This window comes from Theropithecus gelada, chromosome 14, assembly GCF_003255815.1.
Source record: "Theropithecus gelada isolate Dixy chromosome 14, Tgel_1.0, whole genome shotgun sequence".
Lineage (NCBI taxonomy): Eukaryota > Metazoa > Chordata > Mammalia > Primates > Cercopithecidae > Theropithecus > Theropithecus gelada.
The window spans coordinates 4,468,096-4,493,408 of NC_037682.1; the positions used below are offsets into that span (position 1 = coordinate 4,468,096).

General features: G+C 56.4%; 1 protein-coding gene across 2 annotated transcripts in view; it reads left to right on the forward strand.

Moving 5' to 3' along the window:
• The window catches only part of SHANK2 (SH3 and multiple ankyrin repeat domains 2), a 638,889-nt gene that overhangs the window by 597,649 nt on the left and 15,927 nt on the right, over positions 1–25,313 (forward strand). Inside the window, exons 17-24 of one of the 2 annotated variants that reach the window (XM_025357432.1) lie at positions 6,489–6,624; positions 7,137–7,217; positions 7,490–7,498; positions 8,841–8,861; positions 17,051–17,181; positions 19,153–19,264; positions 20,196–20,216; positions 21,794–24,200. In XM_025357432.1, the coding sequence (XP_025213217.1) occupies positions 6,489–6,624; positions 7,137–7,217; positions 7,490–7,498; positions 8,841–8,861; positions 17,051–17,181; positions 19,153–19,264; positions 20,196–20,216; positions 21,794–24,200 (2,918 nt within the window). The remainder of the gene's footprint in view (positions 1–6,488; positions 6,625–7,136; positions 7,218–7,489; positions 7,499–8,840; positions 8,862–17,050; positions 17,182–19,152; positions 19,265–20,195; positions 20,217–21,793; positions 24,201–25,313) is intronic. The other variant, XM_025357433.1, reaches the window with a different exon arrangement.

Here is a 25,313-nt window from a genome sequence, read left to right on the forward strand (position 1 = left end):
ATAGCCAGTGTCCCCACACGGGGCCCCTGGGGGAGGTCATGGGACCAAGAGCCAAGGCTGTGGCCCAATCAGTGTACGCTCACATTGGGCAGTGCTGGAGACCTGTGCCACTGCCTGGGCAACAGCTGCTGCTGCAGGGGCAGGTGAGCCTCAGTGGGCAGCAGACAGAGACGCACTGTGGCTGAGGGCTGCTATAGAACAGTCCTCCGGGTGCTGGCCAAGAAGGCTGGGCAAGGCATAGGCCTGGTGACGGGGCCCTGCAGGTGGGCAGCTTCGACCAGACAGGGACTCTCCCACAGCTCTGGAGGCCAGAAGTTTGAGATCAAGGTGGCAGTAGCATGGGTTCCCTCTAAGGCTGTAAGGGAAATCTTCCAGGCCTCTCCCATAGGAGCTGGTGGTTTCCTGGCAACCTTTAGCATCTCAAAGCATCACCCTGATCGCAGCCTTCATGGCGCCTTCTCCCTGTGTGCATGTCTCTATATCCAGACTCCCCTGACTCCCTTTCTTTTGAGACAGGGTCTCGCTCTGTTTCCCAGACTGGAGTGCAGTAGCACAATCAAAGCTCATTGCAGTCTCAGCCTCCAGAGCTCAGGTGATCCTTCTGCCTCAGCCTCCCAAGTAGCTGGGACCACAGGCACACACCAGTACACCAGGCTAACTTGTATTTTTTGTAGAAATGGGGTCTCACTATGTTGCCCAGGCTGGTCTGAAACTCGTGCTCGAGCAGCTTGCCCACCTCGACCTCCCAGAGTGCTGGGATTACAAGTGTGAGTCGCCACACCCGGCCCAAATTTCCCCTTTTCATAAGAACACTAGTCACCTGGGTCAGACTCACCTTAATGGCCTCTTTTTAACTTACCTGTATCTGCAAAGACCCTCTTTCCAAATAAGGTCATATTTTGAGATACTGGGGGTTAGGACTCCAGCATATAAATTTGGGCAGGACACAGTTCAGTCCAGAACAAGTGTTCGGGGACACAGAGATGATGCACCAGTAGGCAGGTTAGGGCAGGGGGCAGACTCTGCCCTGCCCCAGGACTTAGCCCTGATGGCGGCCTTAGGGGAAACTGGAGGGGTGGGATGTGGGGAGGGGTGCTGAGCATTCTGTCGGGAAAGGTCAGTGTGGGCAGAAGGTCGGGATGGATTCTCTGTGCTCAGTTGAGGGGGACAGGGCAGGTGTGTGCCCAGCAGCATGTGGGCACCATTCACCCCCATGAGCCCTGGTGCCCTGTGGTGTTCCCGACAGGCAGGCTGTCATTGCCTGAGGTCAGAGCCGGGGACAGGCTGTCAGTGCGGCCAGGTTCTCACCAAGGGGGCTTCCTGTCCTGGGCCTGTATGATGGAGGTCCCTGTGGCACACTCTCATGGCCTGTGCCCTCTTGAAAGAATCTAAACCACACCCTGGAGGGGTGCAGAGCAAATGCGTGTTGCAGGAGTTACTACCGGTCTGAGATCATTTGCAGAGCCTCTAAACACCCCGAAGTCACAAGCCCCGCTCCTGCGGGTGCCTCCCAGCCCCAGCTGCTTTGGGGAAGTTGGCATTTTTAGTGCCTTGATGGTATTTAGAGTCTAATTACAAATGCGCGTCACTGGGACCACATGCTTGGTGCTGGAACTGGCTCTTCATTGATGGAAACAATGTGGTTTCTATATTAAGTGCAAGATTCGGAGCCACTTTCCTGGCTTTTGCAAGTTTGAGCTGGGGTCCCCCACAGACCCCTCCAGACCTCATGTCCATGTCTGTCCATTGGGCCTGCATCTAGGGTTCAGGGTAATGCAGAGTGGTGACAGGCAGGGTGGCCACCTGCCTGTGCCCTAGCACCCACATGACATTCCCCCATTCTGCCTCCTCCTCATGCTCAGAGGCTGTTGAAGGCCCCTTGTAGACATGCCTCTCCCTCTGCAGGGGAAAGATTTTGGTCACAAGGTGAATGTTTTTTGAGAGCCAAGCTCTGCCACAGGAGACTGGCTTGGGAAGCTTAGATTGATACAGGGCTCACCAGTCATCTGCAGCTTCCCTAGGAAATAGAAATCAATTTCATGAATGTCACCTGGACTGCTTTTGAGACCAGCAATGTGCAGAGTTCAATCTGTCCTTTCCCAAAATTCTAAATGCAGATGGCATCAAAGGCAGTGATAGCAGTTTTCTGTTTCACTGGTGGCTGGCAAGAGCCACAAATCCAATGCCCCCTCAAGCTGAGAAAGTGACGTCACAGCCCAGGAGGCTGGGGCGGGTGGGCACAGCAGCTCTCTCAGCCCCAGCTAACAGCAGGGGAGAGTGCCGCATGCAAGTGGGAGGCCCAGCTCCCCAAGTGCGAGGGTTCTGATTTTTCAATGAAAACTGAAATTCTAGACTTTTTATGCAAAGGTTTCATACTCTCTAAATTGTGACAGCTAAGTTGAAACTGACTGAGGCACTGTGTGGGTGGGATTTGACCCTTGGTAATCGCTGGATGGGGACAAAAGGGAACATCCTAGGATGTGTGTGGATGGTTTGAGGCCCTGTTGGCACCACATCCCTGCCCCCAAGTGCTTGCCAGGATAGGAAGCCATGCTGTTTACTGAGGACACCCCACTAGAGAGGCAGGTGTCCTGCCCACAGGCACCTAGCAAGCAGCAGGGCCCCCACGGGCTCTGGACCCAATAATACGCTGATTCTGGAGGGGTGCGGGCCCACCAGGACCAGGGCTCTCCGGATACCATCCCACCATGAAGGGGGAGGGAGGGCCCTCCAGGTGGGGCTGGGACTGCAGGGGAGCTCGTCCAAAGCAACGTTGTTTGGAAGTGGCTCATGACCTAGGAAGACCTGGGCGAGACAGATTCTGGAGGTCAGAGGGGCATCAGATGCCCAATAACTGATTCCAGACCTAGCTCCACCCCTGCAAGCCCTGTATGCCCCTTTGTCATCAGCTTTCAGAGAAAGCCAAGTGACGTTTCCAGGGCCCATGGGAGCCTCATTTCCTCCCAGCTCTCCTGAGCAGGTCCTGCCATTTGCTGCAGTCTGCTGAGGGCAGCAGGTCTATAAGGGGTACAGGGGACAGAATAAGGAATTGGGGAGCCCTGCTGATTAGGAGTTAGGTGGAAACAGCAGCTTCTGCAGACTCAGATACGAGACATCACATCTGGGCAGCCAGCCTGCCCCCGTGCAGGAACAGCTCTGGCTGGGGCAGCATGACTGTGTGGAGGTGCCACCAGAACGTGCACCCAGGCTGTCGGCTACAGACAAGGAAGGTGCTGGGGCCACCAAGGTCCTCGGCCCCACAGCCAAGCTTCCTGAGAATCCCCCATGAGTGGCTCATTCCCTGAGAGGCCCTCTGGTCCTTTTCCTAAAACACAGTCTCCCCTGCCCAGAGAAGAGTAATGTCTGTCTCTGACACTTCCGAGGAAAAGGGCTCTCCAGCCCCTTGACCCTTCCAAGGCACAGGAACAAACTTCTCCCCCAAAAGTGGCCAAGGGCCAGCTCTGGCCAAGATCATGGAAGGACAGCATCAGCCATCACAAATGAACCACAGGAGATTCTGGAGGATGAGGATTCTAGAGTGAGCCCAAAGCCGTGATGCTTAGCAGGCCACAGTCGGAGGCCACATCCCCAGCCCCTCCCTGCCTAAGCGGCCGGACTGCTAGAGTCCCCATCAGCCCAACGAGCCCTCAATAGGCCCCAACTTGAGCCTGGCTTCTCCAGTGACCCATCCTTGTGCCAGTCCCGTAGTCTCCCCAAGCATCAGATCCAGAGAACACCCCACAGCGGGTGGCAGGAGTGAGCAGGCAGTAATATGCACTTTCTTGGTTGGAGCCCCCTCAAGGCCTGGCACTGGGGGCCTGCCCAGAGCAGGGAAGCTGGTCCTAGCCCATCTCAAGGTGGGGCCAAGTCCTCCCCTCTCTACCCACAGCCTTATAAGGGATGACCCCTGGGGATCTAGTGGCCGGGCAGCTGGGGGCTCCCTACTGTCAGGTCTTCTCACCAACGTCTCACACACTGGCCTCGTGACTCCTGAGCCGGGGCAGCCTGCCTCCTCCATCTCAGTTTGAGGCCCCAGTGTCTCGGTGCCCCCCACATGTGTTTGGTACCTCATACTCACAGCTACTTCGGTCACATGTCTCATCTCTGCACTGGACCTCAGCACTCCCTGGCCCATAACCTCACCCTGGCATCCTGGGCCCAGCTCTCAGGCCTTTTCTGCGCCCCCGGCCCCCTAACTGCTTCCTTGCCTATTCCCACCCCAGGACTCCGCTTCACACTGCTCTTGCCTGGTGGGTCCAGGCCTCTGTTCCGTCTCCTTTTACTTGGCTCTGCCTTCTTAGGTGGTACTCAGCCACCTGAAGTTATGTGTTCACTTCTTTGTGTGTTGGCCAAAACTCCCTCATGAGGACGCAAACTTCCCACAGATGGAGACAGAGACAGCTGAACTGCCTGTGCCTCATGGCTTTTAGTGGTACCAGGAACAGAGACATTGGAATGACTGAGTGAGTGAATGAATGAATTCCCGAGCAACAGCCACTGCCCAGGTGTGCCGATTGGAGGGGAGAGAACCGATATAACGTGTGGCTTGTGTTCGGTTGCCTGTCTGTACCAGAGCAGCAAGGGTCCTGCAAGCTGAGGTCTGCCCTCCGAGAATTCTCGGCATTCTCTTCCTTGATCTGGCTTCTTTACTTCCTAAATCCATCTGCTTTCCTAATTACATTCTGAGAACCTCAGTAAAAGGGATAGCCCCTTGCAAAGACCACTGCCGCTGTAGGTGGGCCTCTCTCCCAAGGCCCCACTAGGATGGTCCTGCTCCCAAGACTGTATCTTCAGGGCGTTTCAGGGTGATCAGCTGTCCAGTGGGCCCAGGACATTGGATACTCACTGCTGAAACCGGGCAGGTCTGAGTACATGGGAATGAGCTGGTCCCACAGCAGAGACTGCAGAGCAGCTGGCGTGGGGACTGCCCTGGCGCCCCTGAGTCCTCCCTGGGCTCGTCACAGCTCTGCCTGGAGGAGCTCTGCAGCCATCTTGGAGGTGACTGAAACTGGCACATCCTGGGCCTGTCAACAGTATGGGGAACCGGGCGGTACCTGCTTCTATCCAGCTCTTACATGGGTGTTGGATTTGTGAAAATCCACCAAGCAGCACACAGGCTTTACGTTTTCTGTTTGTGGCTACACCAGATGTTTAGTTTTTGAAAAATCCATAGCACGAGGAGGATATACATACAGCGCAGTGTGGCTGGTGAGGGGCATGACTTCTTGGCTGTTGTTTACCATCAGGGTGCTTTTCTTTGTTCAAAGGTGGTGCGTAAAGTAGCTGTAAACTTCACCTTTCCGGGCTTCCTCCTCCCTGCTGCCACCTAGAGACAGCTGCCTTTGGGCTGCGCTCCCATTCAGGAGCTGCTGGGATGAAGGTGCCAGAGGCCCCCCGTGGAGCTCAGTTCCATGGGCAGGGGTGGGGCCGGGGCCTTTTCACAGCAACATTTGAAAACCACTAAGGGTTATTGCTGCAGTAGCCAGGGTGGGCAGTGTCAGCCCAGACGCCCACCCAGTTCCAGTCTCTATCCGTCGGGTTTTCCTCTGGGAGTGGCATGGGGCTGGGAGGCAGAGGCCAAGGCCATCTGCTGCTGAGCGTTGCTCAGGGAGGTGAGAAGAGCAGACAGTAGAGGGCCAGGGCCCAGCTCCACCTCTGCCTGTGGGATGGCACCCTGAGTCCGTTCCTACTTCTGTGCCAGGTGCATTTGCCACGGCGAGAACAAATGGGGCAGAGGAGGTAACTGGCTCCTAAAGGGACCAAGAGCTCCTCAACTGCAGGGCAGTGGCCACAGCGTGGCAGCCTTGGGGGTCCCCAGCCTGCCACTCACCTTCCCAGGAGTACTGGGGCAGCTAGCTATCCAGGCCAGAACGGGGACAGGGCCCCCACTCTGTGAGCGCCCTGCTGGGCCAGGCTCTTCTGCCTTCCCAGGCCTCTGGAGCAGGAGAGCAGGGAGGGAGTGGGAGGAAAAGGGCCGCGTCAGTGTGATGTGCGTTCCCAGAATATATGAGAAGCAATTAAGCGCCACGTTTCCTCCTCCTGTGAGGATGCAAAGCCTGGCGCTGCAGCCCAGCCCTGGAACTTGCCTGTCAGGCTCTTCACATGCCGTCTCTTGGTGGCCGTGAAAATTGCCCCAGGCCTGTAAGAGTGAGCACGTAAGGATGCTCAGGTTAAATAGGAATCAGCCCTTCCTCCGCAGCAGCTGTGGAGGACTCAGTGGAGAGCTGCAGTGTCACAGGAGGGCCTCCCCGCCTCCCCTGGCCTGCCCTGGCCTCCTGAGCCAGTTAAGTGACCTCCACAGTCACAGCAGCATTCATTCTGGTTTCCCCAAAAGCACCTTTGCTTCCAAAAAGATGACGATCTCACTCCCCTCGCTTCCCTGCATTCGCCCCCCTTTTAGGAGCCCACGTGTCTCTGCCTTGGGTGGGTGCTGGCTGTCGTCTTCTCCGCTGGCTCTCACTGACGCCATCCTCCCCGCCTTCCCACAGGTTAACAATGAGAATGTTGTCAAAGTCGGCCACAGGCAGGTGGTGAACATGATCCGGCAGGGAGGGAATCACCTGGTCCTTAAAGTGGTCACGGTGACCAGGAATCTGGACCCCGACGACACTGCCAGAAAGAAAGGTACATGCCCCACATTGCCCAGCTCCAGCCTGGGGCCCTACCGGAGTGGGTGGGGGTGGGAAGGACAGCTGGGGGGCAGTGGGCCCTCTCTCTAGCTGATTCCACACTTCTGAGAGCCCAGGAACAGGGACAAGACTGGAATTTGCCGCCAGAGCCCATGACAATGACTTGGGGCTCACAGGCTGCCGGAACCATCCGTGCCCCAACAGGAGTGCCCTTTTAGTCACTAGCAGGAGTCCCTTCCGCAGGCTTCCGACTCAGTGTCCCGTCCCCTCCCTCCCCCTGCCCAGGCCCACCCATGAGAGGGCAGGCTCTGCACTGCAGTTCAGAGATACAGCAAGATCCTCCTGAGCACCAGTCCTTTCCCATCATAAGCACACCTGCACAATCCCTGACCACCGCAGCCAAACAGCCTGAGACCCACCTGCCAGCCACAGGGCCACTGCTGGCCTTCTTCCTATGTCTGGAAACATGGTCTGGGGTCTCACACCCATCTCTCCTCTGCCCTCCAGCTCCCCCGCCTCCAAAGCGAGCACCGACCACGGCCCTCACCCTGCGCTCCAAGTCCATGACCTCAGAGCTGGAGGAGCTTGGTAAGTCGCACACCCGGCCCAGCCCCATAGTCGCCATGCCTGTCCCTGAGCTGCCCTTTGCAAAGCAGCAGGCTGTGCATGACCCCATGCTTGCTCGCTACCCCCTTCCTGCCCCTGTGCCCAGACGTGTGTCAGGAAGTGCCCCTGCATGCCCAGCAGCCCCACGTGTGCACCTCCCCCGGACCCTCGCGGGGAGTTGTTGCTAGTCCTGCCTTTCCTCTTTTCTGTTTATCTAACATTGTTTTGTTTTGAATTTTTGGGCCTCTCACTAGTGGATAAAGGTAAGCAGCCCCACTGGGTCCCCAAAGCAGCTCCCCCTGCTGTCTAGGGCACCCCCATCAACATCCATCTCAGTCCAGGCCTCAGAGGCCTGCGCGAGCTGCTCCCCATGTGGCTCAGACCAGAAGGCTCCATCCTCCGGGGATCTGTGTAGATAGCATGGGCTTGGCAGAGCAGTCTGGTCTGCACAGCAGGCCTAGGGAACTCCCGGCACCTTTGTATAAGGTCTGCAAGGAACAGAGAGAGGCTCTGGCCCTCTGACTCTATCTTGGAGACAGGGGAAGGGCGACAAGCAGCCACGTGGGCCATGCTGGCCACGCAGGATCCTGTTCCGGGGAGTCACCATGGAGCCCAGGGACACCTTTGGAAAGAGGGTGGTTCTGAAACACACAGAGATGGCATGTGGGTGGAAATGTTTGCTCCACTGGAGCACAAATTGGAGCTGGTGAAGGCAGCTTACATGGGCACGGAAAAAATGAGCCCTTGCCCAAGGCCCACGGTCTAGTCCAGCTGGCCCAGGAGGTTGAGAGCCAAGCCCCGACCGGCATTCTCACTCACAGGCCCTGTCCTCCCTGCACTCCTGGCACAGGCAGCTTTCCCGAGAGGGGTCTAGCAAGTGCTGCCACAGTGGTGAAGCAGTAATCATCCTTCCTCGGCCAAGGGTGCTGAGGGCGGCCAGGCCGCCTCTCACAAGGTTCTGGGCTGGAGTCTGAGGACGGGCATGAGGCCTCAATCCAAAATAGCAGCCCTGCAGTGGCACTGCCCCACCCACCCAGAACCAGTAGTGCCCCGCGTGGGAAACCCAGTTCCACGTGCCCCAGCCTCACAGTCGATGGAGGAGGTGGCCAGCCTCCAGGCCCTCTCCACAGAGGCCTGTCCTGGGGCTCCCCAGAGAGACAAAGCCAGCAGCTCTCATCTTTCCAAGGGGTGCTCCCGCGAGCTCAGCTCAGTCAAGAAACAAAGGAATGAGGCAGGAAAGGCCACAGGTGCACTCTGAAGGCTGGCCCCACCACCTCTGCTCATGTCTGCTCTGAGAACTCATCCCCCACTTTGGCAGGGTGCTGGTGGGACCAGAGGTGCTGAGGAAGAAGGAAAGCCCCTTTCCACTGCCAGGCAGTAGGTTAACGAGCAGGGCAGACAGGACAGAGTTGTGCGGGCAGCCAAGGTTTGCTGCTCCGTGGATAGCGCAGCCTGCGTTTGCAGCGTTCCAGACAGCCCCTGCCCGCTGCCCCAGTGCCGGCCCAGCCTGCTCCTGAGGCGCCCGGAGCTGACAAGGCCCGAGTGTAGGCTGCGGGCGGGCGCTGCATCCTGGTGGCTCACGGCGCTCCCCTTTCTGTTTGCAAGCCTCAGTCCGGAAGAAGAAGGGTAAGGGAGGCCCGGTGTCTGTGTCAGCCCCCTGCCCATCACCACCCCCCCCCCCCCGTGGAACAGAAACCTTCTCTGTGACGCCGTGCAGTCTTGAGTGTGCCGCAAAGCCTTGTGTTGCCTTCTCCCACCGGGTCCTGCCCGAGGAGCCCCACCCTGGAGCACATCCGTCTGTCTGTTCTTTCTGCTTGGCTTCTCCTGTCTGTGATTCCCCAGCGTGTCCTGTGTTTCTTCCCTGACCTGTGTTCACATCGTCATGACTGTGAAGCTGGCAGGACCCCTGTTTGGTCTTAGCTGGGCAGCCTTCAAGCTCTGTCTGTGAGGCCTCCCAGGGGCCTGAGTCACATGGGGCTCCCTGGATGGGGGGGTTGCAGGCGAGCAGAGCCCCTGGCTGCATTCCTGACCCTCAGGAACCCTTTGTGGTGGGCAGGAACTGCCTTCCTTTAAGGCCCGGAAATCACCCACTCCCCAAGAGGCTGCCCTGTGCCCCGTGCCTGGCACTGGGGGGAGAAGGGAGCAGGGTGAGCTCTTTGGCTACACCTCCCCACCCAGGGCTGGTGTGGAGTGGGAGACTGGCAATCACCATGGAGTGGGCAGGCGGACCGCAGGCCCCGGATAGACTCGGGTCCCCCTTTTCACAGCAGCAAGCACATTGGGGGGTACTGCTCGCCTGCTGCTGGACACAGCTCCCCCAACAATTAAAAGCAGCACTCCCAGCTTTTAATTCATCTCTTGGAGTTGGGAGGACCCTACCATCTGGCCAGAGGCACTGGCCCTAAGGCAAATCTTAACTGTGTCCCAGTCATGTTAGATGAGAATGGGTGAAGTGGGCATAGAACCACCACTGCCTCCTCCCCTGGCTGTCCCTGCCTACCGCCCCCGCCTGTGTCATCCCAGTGGCCTCTGTGCAGCAGCCCCGGGCTTGCACCAGCATCCTACGGCTGCCCAGAAAACTCCCAGCAGGCTTTCTAGGCCCCATTGCTGCGCCGAGGATGTGGACGCCCGGGATACAGAATACCCTTCTTCCTATGTCATGCAATTACGTTTCTGTGTGAACGCCCCTTCAATCCAAGGCCAAACCCCAGCTCACAGGAATGGCCCTCTATTCATCACCTACCCGAGGAAGACGCCCCCACCACAGGTGCCCATGGACCCAGTTGCCAGAACAGCGCGGGACAACAAAACTCCCTTGTCAGGGAGAACAGTTCGGGACTCAGGTGGCTGAGCCGCTGTGGGCGCCTGTGGCCTGCTGGGACCTGGCCCCATCCACACTGCCCTTCTCCCCCAGTGTGGCATCAGAAGAGTCACAGCCTGCACGGCCAGGAGCTCCAGAGAGAGAAGATCCACCTCCCGTCTGAGCAAGAGAACCTGACTACAAATTTGAGCTTAAATGCCCCAGAGCCCCAACCCCAGCTATAACGGGGGTGGGGGCAGGCAGACCCCAAAGGGACCAGCAGCCGTGGCCTGGCCTGGTCACACTGAGGGGTCCAGCTGGGGACTGAAGACACCGAGGGGTACTGACAGCCCCTGCCTCCCGGGCCAGGAGCGCATCCCACGGTGCACATGCGAAGTGTGGAGCACACATTGGGTGTGCAGCAAATGCTCCAGGACCCTGGTGCTGCCTCCACCCGTCTCTGGGAAGACTGGCCTCTCCTCGGAAAAAGCACTCGCCACACTCCAGAAAGGCATGTGGAACAAAAGTCAGGCCTTTGCAGTTGTATTGGGTTGAAAAGTGACCCCCAAAGTTCTGTGAATGGGACCGTATTTGGAAATAGGATCCTTGCAGATCTAATCAAGATGAGGTCATGCTGGACTCAGGTGGGCCCTAAATCCAGTGACGTGTCCTTGTAAAGAAGGAACAAGCCAAGAAACACCATGGATTTCATCCTCCCCAGACCCTCTGAAGGAACCTGACCTTGGACTTCCAGCCTCCAGAACTGTGCAGGGATATGTTTCCATTGTTTTAAGCCCCCCGGTGCGTGGTCATTTATCTTAACATCCCTGGCAAAGCACCTCAAATCCCAACTCTGTCCCCTGCTAGCTTTACCCTGCTTAGTGATCCCAGGTTTTCAGTTCTCCATCTGTAAAATCTTTGTTTAGTGTTTAAGTGTTCTCTGAGCACCTGCCCTAGACCCCAGACCCTGTGCTGGGCTCAGGCAGAAGCCGGCTGTCTGGCAGGATTTGGGGTGGGGCCTCTGCCCCCGGGCACATGAAGGGGACTGTGGCCTCCACCCTACTAGGCACCTCTGACTTGTACCTTCAGACTCTAGCCCTTGGAAGGTGTGTGACTCAGAGCTGCAGGCCAGGACAGTGCACCAGAGTCCAAGCACACACTTCCCACCCTGCACTGCCTCTTTGGAAGATTAAACCAAGAGGCCAGCCAGCTGGCAACAGCCGCTGCTTCTAACACACACAGCTTCTGTCCTCTAACATCTGGCACTGCAGATGTGTTTTCCTTTTGGAAATTGGGTGAGAGAGTATAAATGTCACTCCGAGACAGGATGTAGTGGCACTGCACCTCCAGAGAGGTAGACAGACCACTTCAAGCTCACATAAGGGGAGAGAGCAGTGGTTGAGAACCGATAGGGTCCCTGGATCATCTTGGAGGATGTGAAGCAGACCATGAATCAGGTCCCAGGAAAGCTGAAGAGCTGGAGCAGCCCTCCACAGGGTCTGGTCTGCTGCTTTCCCCCGGAAGGTTCTGAAGAGTCGATGGGGAAACAGCTGGGCACTCTGCCCCTCAATGGAGCTGGCTCCCAGGCTCTGGGCCTGCTGTGTGGCCACAGGCAAAGGAACTCACTGGACAGTGGACCTAGCGTCGCTTCAATGCAGAGCCCGTTTCCTACCTGGGGAAGCAGGAGACTTGGCCACCAGGTGCCTGTGTGGTCCTGGGCCTCCCGGCCTCAGCATGGACGCTGGGATTGTGTCACTCCTCGATTTGGTGACTCCCTTGTGACTCGCTGAGGATGCAGAGCAGTGGCAAGATTTCTCTAGCACGGGGCACGCTGCTTCTTCCCCACTATCAGGGGAACCTGCACGGAAGTCAGCCCGTGGTCCAGAGTCAGCTCATGGGCTGGGGGGCTCTGGTAACAGGAAGGGCAGGCAGGTGACAAACCTACCACCTCCCCTCCCTTTTCCCTGTGCCTGGTCAGCATCACGTGTGTCTTCTAGAGAGAACACACGCTTGCTCAGAGGGCTGAAATGCGGGTGACTGCTGGGGATCTTCATCAGCTCCTCACTGGAGTATTTTGGGATTTGACAGTTTCAAATCTGTCTGAGGCTCGTTTTCAGTCACTGAGCACTTCATTCGAAGACTGCCAGGGGCCGGATTCGCTAATCCCCTTCATCCGGAGTCCCTGAATAAAGACCTAGTTCTGAGCTTTTATAAATTAAGCATAATCCTTAGGAGCCTAGAATGAGAAGCAGGAATCTGCAGTCCTGTGGCTTCTCTGAAAAGTCTTGGAGATCTGGAAACAAGATCTCCGAGATAGGGACTGAGCAAGTCAGGCCAGCACGCTCCCACTGCCCACATCCCCAAGAGACAAGGGCCAGGAAGGACCCACACCCCTGTGGGGGGACCAATGCAGGGTTTTCCTTTTTCATTTGAATTACACTAACTCTAACTTAAAAAGGAATGCTAGCCCCTGACACTATCACCCCAACACGCCCGGCTGCTCTCACCTGTTCTGGTTCAAAAGAACGTTTGTTTTGGGGTTATTGGGAAGGGAAAGGTTTAAAACAGAGACCAAGCATCCACAGTCAAAGTGGCCACAGCTTCAGGGATGCACCTGCGGGGACTTGACCAACCCCACCCTCCGACGTGGCGACTGTGATGATGGGAAGGGCGCCCCCACCCCCGCCTCGTGGTTCTCCTGGACGAGGCAGAGCATGCCAGTACTGACCCCAATCATTTCCAAACTAACATTCTGCAGCCGTTGCCCACCAGGGCCCAGGGATGAGCAGCCCATCCACATAGCAGGCACAAGGCTCGGGGGACCCCAATCCCAGCCCCAGCTCTCGCCTGGTCCCATGGTTTGCCCCTGTATGGCCTTACGCATCTCAGACCTGAAATGTTTTCGCTTCAACAAGGAAACAATCCCTTTACTACAGCCAGCTTCTCATGAGGATGAGAAACAGGATGATCAGCCCAGAACCTCCCCAGGATTCAGGGATGGTTGTCATTATTGACCAGGACACCTGTCCTTCACCCCGGGCACACAGTTACATGAGGTGTATTTGGCAAGATGCCTGCCGCAGGCCCTGAGGTCCTAAAATCACAGCCTGTAGCCTGTTCATTTTGGGAATGTGAGGATTCAAGGCAGTGCCCCGGGGAGGCCAGGCAGCAGACCCTCAGTGTGCAGTGGATGGAAATGAACCAGCCTCATCAGCTGTGGAGTTTGTTAATACATAAAAAGCAGACGCATGGCTTCTGGAAGGGCCCAGTTGGAAAAAGGAGCTTCTTGAAGATTTGGCTCGTTTAAATTGTAATCCCAGGAAAGCTGTTACACCCTAGAGTCCCTCCTTCTTTGATGTGCCCAGACATGGCCAACAGCACAGTGGAGCCTGGCCATAGCCTTCCCACACCCACCTGCGCTCAGGCCTTCCCCTGCAGGGCCGTGGCTCTCCTGCATCTTCTGGGTCTGACACCTCTGTCAGTGTTCAGTGCTGATAACTTCCCTTCACCTCAGCTATTCAGCCCTGGCTGCCACCGTAGCCTCTGAGCTTACCATAGCCTGAAGTCCAGCCAGGAGGGATGCCCAGGGGTTTCTGGCTCGGATGGGCCTTCCTGCATCTCCACAGGTGCAGGCCCGAGCACAGGCAGGTGGCAGCCAGGAAGGCACCCTTCCCTGTGTGCACCTGCATACAGTGTCCGGCGGGCTGGATTCTGTGGCTGTCCCCAGAGCTCACCACCTGAAATGCCCCCGTGGGATGTTTTGTTGGGCTCCAGCTGTTCTTCCCCTAACCTGGTGGCATTCCTTCTGGGTCATGTTTGTGGAGGTACATGCTGCTGCACCCCACTCAGGCCTCACCCTCCACTGGGGTCAGAGGAGGGGCCCAGGCCAGCACTGTCAGGAAGCAGGTCCGGGGCATCCCCACCCCACAGTGCCCTGGCTCGCCACAGTTGTGGGACATAACTCCCTGGTGACAGAGGCACATCTCAACCCCCGTTTCACTGAGAAAAATACTCTGGGGGCCACCAGCGGCCACATCTCAGTTGAGGCAAAGAACAGCCACTCCCCAGCACCCCCACTTCCAGGGACAGACCAAGCTGGAGCTGCACGTCACAGCTGGCCAAAGCAGATCACCCAAGCGTCAGCCTGGTCCTGAGTCAAAGGGGAACAGCCCAGCTGATGGGCAAGGCCAGGGCAGAGAGGCCTGCACAGAAACAAATTCGACCCCAGCCATCCAAGGAGTTCCACCCCAGCCCTAGGAGGGGAAAGGCTCCCTGGAGGAAGCAAATTGTTGGAACCATGGCAGGTGGATCCAGCCCGTGCAGCCCAGAGAGATTGACAGGGACCCTAGCAAAGGGAATGTGAGACGAGGCAGCCATGCAGCACCTGCTGCAGCTGGAGGAGCTGGGCTGAGGAGGGCAGAAGAGGAGGGTCTTGAACGCAGGTGAGGACAGCCCGGCTCTGGACTGGGGTCACAGGTCGCAGCCAGGATGTCCCCACTGCCAAGTGAGATGAGATTCGGGTGTTTCCTACCGTGCCTGACCAGTTCCCTGAGGAGCAGATGCTTAGCATCCACTGGGGGAATGACAAGACCCCAAGGAGGCATCAGGCTTGTCAAAGAGCCAGCAGGGCTTGTGGGTCCAGGAATCACAGGAGAGAATGCGTGAGCAGGGATGCAGCAATGGGGCCCAGTGAGCCCGCGGGCCTGGTCAGCTGGACTTGGTCATGAAGGGAGAGTGCTGTGGGAGGAGATTGGGCTGCCCGGACACTATGGGGCAAGGGCTTTCTTGCTTTGCGTGAACACTTGGCATTTTGCTGACAACTGGAAACGTGGTCCAGGCCAGAGGTCAGCAAATGCCTCCCTGAAGGGCCCGATGGTAAGTGTGCTGGGCTTGGCAGCCATATGGCCTCTGCTGCACATTCTCCTGCCTTTTCTTCCCCCTCCTTGTTTGAAGGCTAAAAACATATGGCTTGGCGTGGTGGCTCACACCTGTAATCCCAGCACTTCGGGAGGCCAAGGTGGGCAGATCACTTGAGGTCAGGAATTTGAGACCGGCCTGGCCAACATGGTGAAACCCCATCTCTACTAAAAATACAAAAATTAGATGGGCATGGTGGCGCACAGCTACTCAGGAGGCTGACGCACGAGAATTGCTTGAACCCAGGAGGTGGAGGTTGCAGTGAGCCAAGCAGCCTGGGTGACAGCGAGACTCCATCTTAAAGAAAAAAAAAAAAAAAAAAGTATAGACTGACCTGAGGTTCTGGCCCAGTGCGGGCAGGACTGGTCCAAGGGTCTGGAACCAGGCCCCTCATGCAGACTCTACCATGAGAGTGTCCACAGGTGTCAGAGTTATGTACATCTCAGCTGCTCTGCAAGCTTGAGGGGCCATCACAGGGTGCCCGGCTCAGTGTCCCCAGCACACCCCCATTTCTTCTCCCCAAACTTCTGTTGTGGGGACCTCTGGTCTGGGCTGCCTTTGTCAGGAGCCTGATGCCTTTGTGTTGGACAACCCTGAGCCATGCTGTGGCTCTGGAAGCTTTGCCCATGGGTCAGCTCCCCGTGAGAAGCTGCCATGACAGGTAACTTCCGCCTCATCCTGAAGAACAACTTGGAGATGGGGGCCTTCCTCCCTGCACTCTGCTCAGCTCCGACCCGCACAATAGCCCCATGGCTCAAAGTCTGGGCAAGTCCTTAGCATACACTTCATGGGAGGCCACCAGATGCCAAGAGTGGGCTTAGGGTGGCCAGAAGGCAGAATGTTCTAGATGGCCTGCTTCTTCCCAGGGAGTAAGGCCAGTGCTGTCTCAAAGGCTTAGAATGGGGTACACCCACCAGGCACCGCACTGCTTTGTCCCAACCCAGTGACATCTCAGAAGTACAGGTGGGGTCACTTTTTCCACAATCGGGACTGGAAGACCAGTTCTCCAGGTCTCAGTGGCACAGGGCCCTTGCATTTAAACAGCCCTAGACACACCCTTATGCCTGATCCAAATACCCTGAGATGAAGCTAAGGTGTCAGGAGAGCTCCGGGATGTGCTTCAGTTTTCAAGTTAAAAAAAAAAAAGTGCTGTAAATGTCCTTTTTAAAAAGCTTTTGTTAATTGCTAAGGATCCCTTATAAATAAATTTTGGCTTTCATTTTTTAAAAGGAAATGGGAAGGTTCTGCGTTGGGGAAAATTGTAACAGAGAACTTCCCTCTGCAACACTTACTAATGCCTGGGGCCCCTGAGCACCCTGGCTTCTGAAACACCCACATTGCCTTGGATGGCAGGTCCTCATGTCTTGGCAATCACAGTTACAAAGGAACCATATTTCTGAGTCTCTTTAAAAAAAAAAAAAAAAAAAATTTCAAAAAGTCAGTTGAGTTAACCCTCACAAGAATAAATCCCATTAGTAAGAATAAAGTGATTCCACTAAAGAAATTACCCAAACGCCTGTAATCCCAGCACTTTGGAAGACCAAGGCAGGTGGATCACTTGAAGTCAGGAGTTCAAGATCAGCCTGGCCAACATGGTGAAACTCCATCTCTACTAAAAATACAAAAATTAGCCGGGCGTAGTGGCAGGTGCCTGTAATCCCAGCTACTCGCGAGGCTGAGGCAAGAGAATTGCTTGAACCTGGGAGGTGGAAGTTGCAGTGAGCCAAGATTGCACCACTGCACTCCAGCCTGGGCGACAGAGCAAGACTCTGTCTCAAAAAAAAAAAAAAACCCCAAAATGTCCCAAAAAGCTTCAGAGCCCTTGGTGGGCTGGGCACTTCCAAGGAGGCGACCGAGCTGTGGAGGGTCTTCTATGTCCACACCTCGTGCATGCCTCCAAGGACAAGGTCTGGGAAAGGAGCCCATGCCCCAGTGGGAATGCATGTGGCAGAGGCACACGCATGCTCCTCACAGCAGCAACAAATGCCCCATGCACAGTTCTGGATGCTGGAGTGGCTGCTGCACCTGTGCGCTTTCCTATGGACGCCCAGCTTCCCCCACTGGTGATGCTGCTCCAATCCTCACGGTTCTATTGCAGATAAACCCGAGGAGATAGTCCCGGCCTCCAAGCCCTCCCGTGCTGCTGAGAACATGGCCGTGGAACCAAGGGTGGCGACCATCAAGCAGCGGCCCAGCAGCCGGTGCTTCCCGGCTAGCTCAGACATGAACGTAAGTGGCCATACCTTGGGACCACGCAGGGCAGGGGCTGGCAGTGACCCAGGAAGTGGGTGGGCTGTCTCAGTAGCTAAGGCGCACATGCTGTCATGTCTGGTTCATGCTGTCCAGAGGTGGGGCCCAAATCCAAGTAGCCACAGGACGAACAGCCGGGTCGGTCCGTGCAGACTCACAGTGGTGGGACAGAGCAGACCACATCTAAGCCCTGCCACTCCCTTACTGCACTGACTGCCTCTGCTTACTCAGTGCCCTGAGCCTCAAAGGTGTCCCCTGTCATACTTTGCTGAGGACCTGTGAACACACAGATGTAAGGGGCCTTGATGCACGCTTCAGACAGAGGTGATCTTGCCTCCTGGTCCACCCAGAGCACAGAAATACTCCGGTGTGGAAGAGGCCGTCTGTCCCACATCCCATGTGGCAGTCCCCCACGTGCTCCAAGATCCTGAGCAGCACTTGTCCTGAAGTGCCATGAAGGGCTTCAGTGTCTGCTGGGTAGAGTGGGTGCCTGGCTCAGAGCAGGCTGCCCATGCCATGGTCACCTTCCCTATGCAGTCAGGAGGGCACACAGCTGGAAAAGGGCCTGGGGCAGAGGCTGCTCGATTCCCCCAGGTACATCCTGAGGAAGGCGTGGCCTCCTGGACCCTTGGATTGCTTCTCCATTTTCCAGAGGCAGCCATCTGAGCCTGATGTCAGATTCCGGCACTGCCTACCTGTCGTGATTGCTTACCTAACTTAGTATTCCCTTTGAACCAGTATCAAACTGCCTCACTATTTCTAGCCTTTTCTTGAACAATAACACTTATAAATATTATAAATTTACCACAAGACTTTTCTGTAATGTGCATTAAACAACTGTTAATGGTTACAATTAAAATACCTGCCCTCACACCTCCTCCCATCACCTCTGAACTTCACAAGGGGCCTTCCCCTTCAGGCCCTGCCTACCCGTCCTTGCCTCCCTCTTTGTTCCCAGTCCTTCGCAGCACCCACGTGCCCCACCTAGTTGGGGGGTGTCTGAGACAAAGTGCCCTCGACCTCCCAAAGGGTCCTAATTTCCCCCTCCAGCCTCAGGGCCATACAGTGAGACAAACAGAGGCTGTGGACACATGGAAACAGCATCTCCAAGCTGGAGTAATAAAAGCTTGCACACGAATATTTCCATTGAGCTTCCGCATCTGATATTCTTCTGGGTTGGCCTTCAACACTACAAGTTTGGGGCCCTGAGCCATCTCAATTTTGCAAAGAAAGCAGCAGCCTGGGCAAGCCAAAGGGTTGGCAGCACCAGGACTCTGCTTCCAAGGTGGAGGAGGGGAGCTCTAGGCTCCTCCTGGAATAGACCGAGGAGGGAGGAAGCTGGGGACAGCCTGCTGCTGCAGACTCCACACTGTGCCCCCAAGCAGCTCCAGGGCTTGCTCAAGCTAGCTGGCACATCACACTCACCCACACACTACCCTAATACCTGGCTGGCCCTTGCACATACTGTGGGGCTAGTATCATGAGCCCATTTTATGAAAGAGGAAATGATGGCTCCTGTGTAAGGACTTGATGGTCACATGGCACATGGGGAGCAGCGTATGGACCCAGGCCAGACCCCACTGCCCACCACTCTGTGCCCTTTCCCACGGGACATCCAGCCTGGCCCCCATCTCAGAGAGACGTGTCTGTCCAGCTGCTCTGGCAAATGGTGTTGCAGCAGACCGCATCTCCATGGAACAGGGCATGCTGCCATCCTAACAGGGCCAGAGGCCAATAGCAGCTGCAGTGAATAGGAAAGGCACCTAGAGAGGGCCCTTCCTGGGTCCTCAATGCTGTGGTTCTCATCAGCCCCTCTGGAGATTTGAGGTGGCTCCAGAAGCAGCTTGGGGAAGCCACAGTGACAGACGTTCCCTTGTGGCCTCTGGGCCCTGTGACCCTGGGTGGGGGCTGGCCAGGGCTGCATCTCACCCTAGGCTCTCCGGTTTGCAGTCTGTGTATGAACGCCAAGGAATCGCCGTGATGACGCCCACTGTTCCTGGGAGCCCAAAAGCCCCATTTCTGGGCATCCCTCGAGGTACGATGCGAAGGCAGAAATCAATAGGTAAGAAGTGTGGCACTCCCCCACAGAAGTTGCCCCTGGGCTTTCAAACAGCCTTAGAGCCCCTCGGGAGTTCTGACCCCGGGCCTGCCACAGTTGCCTTGGCGTCTCACCCCAGCAAGGCCCTGCCAGCCCACCTACCAGAGGGCAGGAACCTGGCCTTGCCCACCAGGGAGCCATTGGAACATCTGAGTGGCATGAAACTTATGCCCCCTGAAGGACACAAAATCCGGGGTGGCTTCTGTAATATTGAAGCCCAGTTATCTGTGATAATTCCAGCAGAGTAAAGGGGCAGGCGGGGCAGGGTGGTCTGAGCCAGGCCCCCTGCCCCACCCTGCCCTGCTCAGGGTGGGAAGGGCGAGTGGGTTCCCTGCATTCCCCAGCCACCACCAGGCCTGGAGGATGAGCTCAGCAGATATACTTCCAAGGGTGGTCTGGTCAGGGTCTCGAATTCTAATGAAATAACGTACTGTGTGTTGCAGAAAACTGCCTTCCTTTCTTCTTAATGTCACAATTATTCCTATTGACTCTGTTGCAGGCAAAGGTACACTTGACCTTGAGACAAGGTCACACTTGACCCTTTGAGACAGTCCCTTTGTGAGATAATTCAGCATTGCCTTTACTGTGTCAATTCTGATAGAAGCTAAGGCCCTTGCCCTGTGAGAGTTGTGGGGGCAACCCTGGGACTCTGGTCTGCCCAGCCCACCCCAGGGGCACTGTCCTATGTGTTCTGGAAATGTCTCTGGGCTGCTGTGCAAAAGCGCAGTGTGCTTGTGAGTCTGAGGTGGATGACTGTAGGCAGTCACTAGGCAGTAAGTGGCCATGGAGGTGGTGTCTGCTGTGCTTAAAGCTCCCCCTGCACCAGCAAACTCAGGGACAGCTGCATGTTTGTCTTGTGGTTACTGGTTAATAACAACTGATTTCCTCCTGTCAGACAGCAGAATCTTTCTATCAGGTTAGTGAACCCTTATGGTTTGGAATCTGTAATCTGAATGTAACCCAGTTTACTTTATAAGGTGTATTCTTAAATTAGTACTCCTTGGGAACATAATTGCCAGACTACCAACTCAGAGTAACTGGTCAATGGAGAACGAGCCATCTTTGCAATGCCAAAATGTCCTCCCACAAGGAGTATGTTAAATTTGGAATACCCTTATCGAATGGAAGTTTTCATTGGAATAAATTATTGTAGTTTGTCCTAGGAATTTTTTTTCATTTCAAGTAATTTATTTTGCTACCTCTTTGAAAACCCTGCATGCTCCTGACATGAAATCCCTGTGCCGTGCGTCTGTCGGTGCGTGTGTGCGTGTCTCGCTTCCCTTCTCCCTGAGTGCTCCTGTTGACGTGTCTGTGTCTTGAGCTGTTGGACAGTCTGTAAAGTCACACCCAGGCAACACACCCAGAGAACCCTCAGGCCACGCTGCTGGCTGTTGTAGGACCTCAGCTGCATCCCCACACACTCAACATCCACGTATTTTCATTAGGTCAACTCATACTTTGTGCCAGTATGAGGTTCTATCAGCTGCGATCATGGTGGTCCGCTGGGCTCTCAGCCCTTGCTCTAGAGGGTCTTGACAGGACCACTTCCAGGGCTGCCACTGGGACCCAGAAGGGGCTCACTGAGGCCTGGCTCAGGATCCTACTCCTACCTCAGGCCGGGATCTTTAAAGGAACCTGGGCTCCCTCCCCTCAGGGCCAGGCTCTAGAGCCCACATGGCCCCTCCTCTGAGCTGGCATTCCCCAGCCATCCACCTCTCTGAGGGTCCAGAGAGCTCCAGGACACACAGAACCCTAGTGGGGCCCAGTGAAGTCAGGCAATTAAAGGATTCACGTGACCCTCGAAGAAAAGCACCTCCTCCCAGCACACACACAGCCAACCGTGGGCAGATGGCTTCGCTCAGGGTGGCAGAGGCCTCCCTGTACATCTGGGCAGCCGCGGGGCTCAAGTGCCATCTGGATGGTGGACTGCACACCATCCTTGCCACATAAACACAGCAGTACCTGCACCCCTTTGCTCTCATTTCACATGGACAGGTGACAGCCTTAGGCCCCTGCCCTAAAAACCCTCCTAGGAGCTCTTACCATTCTGAAGGGGCGTGGTGGAAGGACACCTCCTGGTCTAGCCAACCCCGCCCCAAGCACAATGCCAGCACAAGCACACGTGCGCACACACACATGCAGCCCCAAGGCAAGCTGCCCACTTGGCCTGCAGACTGACACACAGCTCAGCGTCAGGGGCCCTTCTGCCCTGGCCTCACATAGCTCCCCTGCTGCAGCCTGCGCCTGGAGGCTCCGCAGCAGCAGCGCACTCACAGCATCCCCAGTGCTTTTCTGTTCTTCCCTTTCTTGTCCTTTGGCTCACGATGGGCCATGTGACTAACCACTTGGCATTGCGGCTTGTGCTGTGTTTCATGAACACCCGTTCATCATCTGAACTTGTGAGTTTGTGGAGACGTAGCATATCGCACGTTCCTAGGAACTTAGGCTTTGTTGCTATTGTGACTTAAAGCTAAACCTATCTTCTCTTTGTAGGAATAACAGAGGAAGAGCGGCAGTTTCTGGCTCCTCCAATGCTAAAGTTCACCAGAAGCCTGTCCATGCCGGACACCTCCGAGGACATCCCCCCTCCACCACAGTCTGTGCCCCCGTCCCCACCACCACCTTCCCCCACCGCTTACAACTGCCCCAAGTCCCCAACTCCAAGAGTCTACGGGACAATTAAGCCTGCGTTCAATCAGAATTCTGCCGCCAAGGTGTCCCCCGCCACCAGGTCCGACACTGTGGCCACCATGATGAGGGAGAAGGGGATGTACTTCAGGAGAGAGCTGGATCGCTACTCCCTGGACTCTGAAGACCTCTACAGTCGGAACGCCGGCCCACAGGCCAACTTCCGCAACAAGAGGGGCCAGATGCCCGAAAACCCATACTCAGAGGTGGGGAAGATCGCCAGCAAAGCCGTCTACGTCCCCGCCAAGCCCGCCAGGCGGAAGGGGATGCTGGTGAAGCAGTCCAACGTGGAGGACAGCCCCGAGAAGACGTGCTCCATCCCTATCCCGACCATCATCGTGAAGGAGCCGTCCACCAGCAGCAGCGGCAAGAGCAGCCAGGGCAGCAGCATGGAGATCGACCCCCAGGCCCCGGAGCCACCAGGCCAGCTGCGGCCTGACGAAAGCCTGACCGTCAGCAGCCCCTTCGCCGCCGCCATTGCCGGAGCCGTCCGCGACCGTGAGAAGCGGCTGGAAGCCAGGAGGAACTCCCCGGCCTTCCTCTCCACAGACCTGGGGGACGAGGATGTGGGCCTGGGGCCACCTGCCCCCCGGACGCGGCCCTCCATGTTCCCCGAGGAGGGGGTTTTCGCCGACGAGGACAGCGCTGAGCAGCTGTCATCCCCCATGCCGGGTGCCACGCCCAGGGAGCCCGAAAACCATTTCGTGGGTGGCGCCGAGGCCAGTGCTCAGGGTGAGGCTGGGAGGCCGCTGAATTCCACGTCCAAAGCCCAGGGGCCTGAGAGCAGCCCAGCAGTACCCCCTACAAGCAGCGGCACAGCTGGCCCCGGGAACTACGTCCACCCACTCACAGGGCGGCTGCTTGATCCCAGCTCCCCGCTGGCCCTGGCACTCTCCGCAAGAGACCGAGCCATGAAGGAGTCTCAGCAGGGACCCAAAGGGGAGGCCCCCAAGGCCGACCTCAACAAACCTCTTTACATTGATACCAAAATGCGGCCCAGCCTAGATGCTGGCTTCCCTACGGTCACCAGGCAGAACACTCGGGGACCCCTGAGGCGGCAGGAGACGGAGAACAAGTACGAGACCGACCTGGGCCGAGACCGGAAGGGCGACGACAAGAAGAACATGCTGATCGACATCATGGACACGTCCCAGCAGAAATCGGCTGGCCTGCTGATGGTCCACACCGTGGACGCCACTAAGCTGGACAATGCCCTGCAGGAAGAGGACGAGAAGGCAGACGTGGAGATGAAGCCAGACAGCTCGCCGTCCGAGGTGCCAGAAGGTGTTTCCGAAACCGAAGGTGCTTTACAGATCTCCGCTGCCCCCGAGCCCACCACCGTGCCCGGCAGAACCATCGTGGCGGTGGGCTCCATGGAAGAGGCGGTGATTTTGCCATTCCGCATCCCTCCTCCCCCTCTGGCATCCGTGGACTTGGACGAGGATTTTATTTTTACAGAGCCATTGCCTCCTCCCCTGGAATTTGCAAATAGTTTTGATATCCCCGATGACCGGGCAGCTTCTGTCCCGGCTCTCACAGACTTAGTGAAGCAGAAGAAAAGTGACACCCCTCAGTCCCCTTCGTTGAACTCCAGCCAACCAACCAACTCTGCAGACAGCAAGAAGCCAGCCAGTCTTTCAAACTGTCTGCCTGCCTCATTCCTGCCACCCCCTGAAAGCTTTGACGCCGTCGCCGACTCTGGGATCGAGGAGGTGGACAGCCGGAGTAGCAGCGACCACCACCTCGAGACGACCAGCACTATCTCCACCGTGTCTAGCATCTCCACCCTGTCTTCCGAAGGTGGAGAGAACGTGGACACCTGCACAGTCTATGCAGATGGGCAAGCATTTATGGTTGACAAACCCCCAGTACCTCCTAAGCCAAAAATGAAGCCCATCATTCACAAAAGCAATGCACTTTATCAAGACGCGCTCGTGGAAGAGGATGTAGATAGCTTTGTTATCCCCCCGCCCGCTCCCCCGCCCCCGCCGGGCAGTGCCCAGCCTGGGATGGCCAAGGTTCTCCAGCCAAGGACCTCCAAGTTGTGGGGCGACGTCACAGAGATCAAAAGCCCGATTCTCTCAGGCCCAAAGGCAAATGTTATTAGTGAATTGAACTCTATCCTACAGCAAATGAACCGAGAGAAATCAGCAAAGCCGGGGGAAGGACTGGATTCACCAATGGGAGCCAAGTCCGCCAGCCTCGCTCCAAGGTAAGTCCGCGGTTGGTGCAGGTGCACACCGCTCTGTGTGCACTGTCCCTGCTGACCAGGAAAGGCCCTCGGGTAGCAGCCCCAGCGGACACGAAGAGGGGAATTTGTAAAGCCTGTGTGGGCCACGTCTGTTAATGCAATAACACTTCTTTTTCTCATGCTCCTGGACTCTGGGACAGCCAAGTAATGATCACAGCCATCCTGGTGGGACACAGCACTCCCTCATAAAGACCTGTAATGAAATGAGGTTGCTGGAAGCCCTCCCCACCGTGGCTTCCAAAGAGAAGCTCCACTCTCTCCTCTGTGCCCTCCAGATCTCTGCCAGGACTACCTAAAAGGCCATTTAGAGCCTCACCAAAGCCCAAACCAAGCTTCGAGTTGGTTGCAGGAGACCAGCTGCCCCAAGAGGGCAGCGAGTGGGTGGGCGGCGGATGCAGGTGTCTAAATACACGTGTGGGTTCTTCTCCCCGCATCACTACCAGGTTTGCAGGCTAGGGAGGCACTGGGTCATGGCTGTACTGGTGAACTCCAAGTGCAGTACATTCTTCCCTGCCAGCCCCCCCGTCCCAGGGGCAGAAGCCTCCAGCTGTGTCCATGTCAGCCCTTCACAGTATCATGCAGGGTTTACATTATTTCCACTGGAACTGAAGGTAGAGTAAGTCAGGAGTCATTTCTAGATGCAACCAGAGGGCTCTATCTGAGGCTGTCCAGAAGGAGCCTATATATGATCTCTCTTGCATTGCTACAAAGAAATACCCGAGACTGGGTGATTTATAAAGAAACAAGGTTTAACTGGCTCCAGTTCTGCAAGCTATATAGGAAGCATGATGCTGACATCTGCTTGGCTTCTGGAGAAGCCTCAAGAAACTTTCAGTGATCACGGAAGGGGGAGCAAGAGGGAATCGGGGGAGGTGCCACACTCTTTAAACCACCTGATCTCGTGAGAGCTCACTAACTATGTACAGTACCCGGGGGGATGGTGCTACCATTCATGAGAACTCCCCCACCATGATCTGATCACCTCCCAGGAGGCACCTCTTCCAATGCTGGGGATTACAATTTTGCATATGAGATATGGGTGGAACACAAATCCAAACCATATCAAGGCTCAGG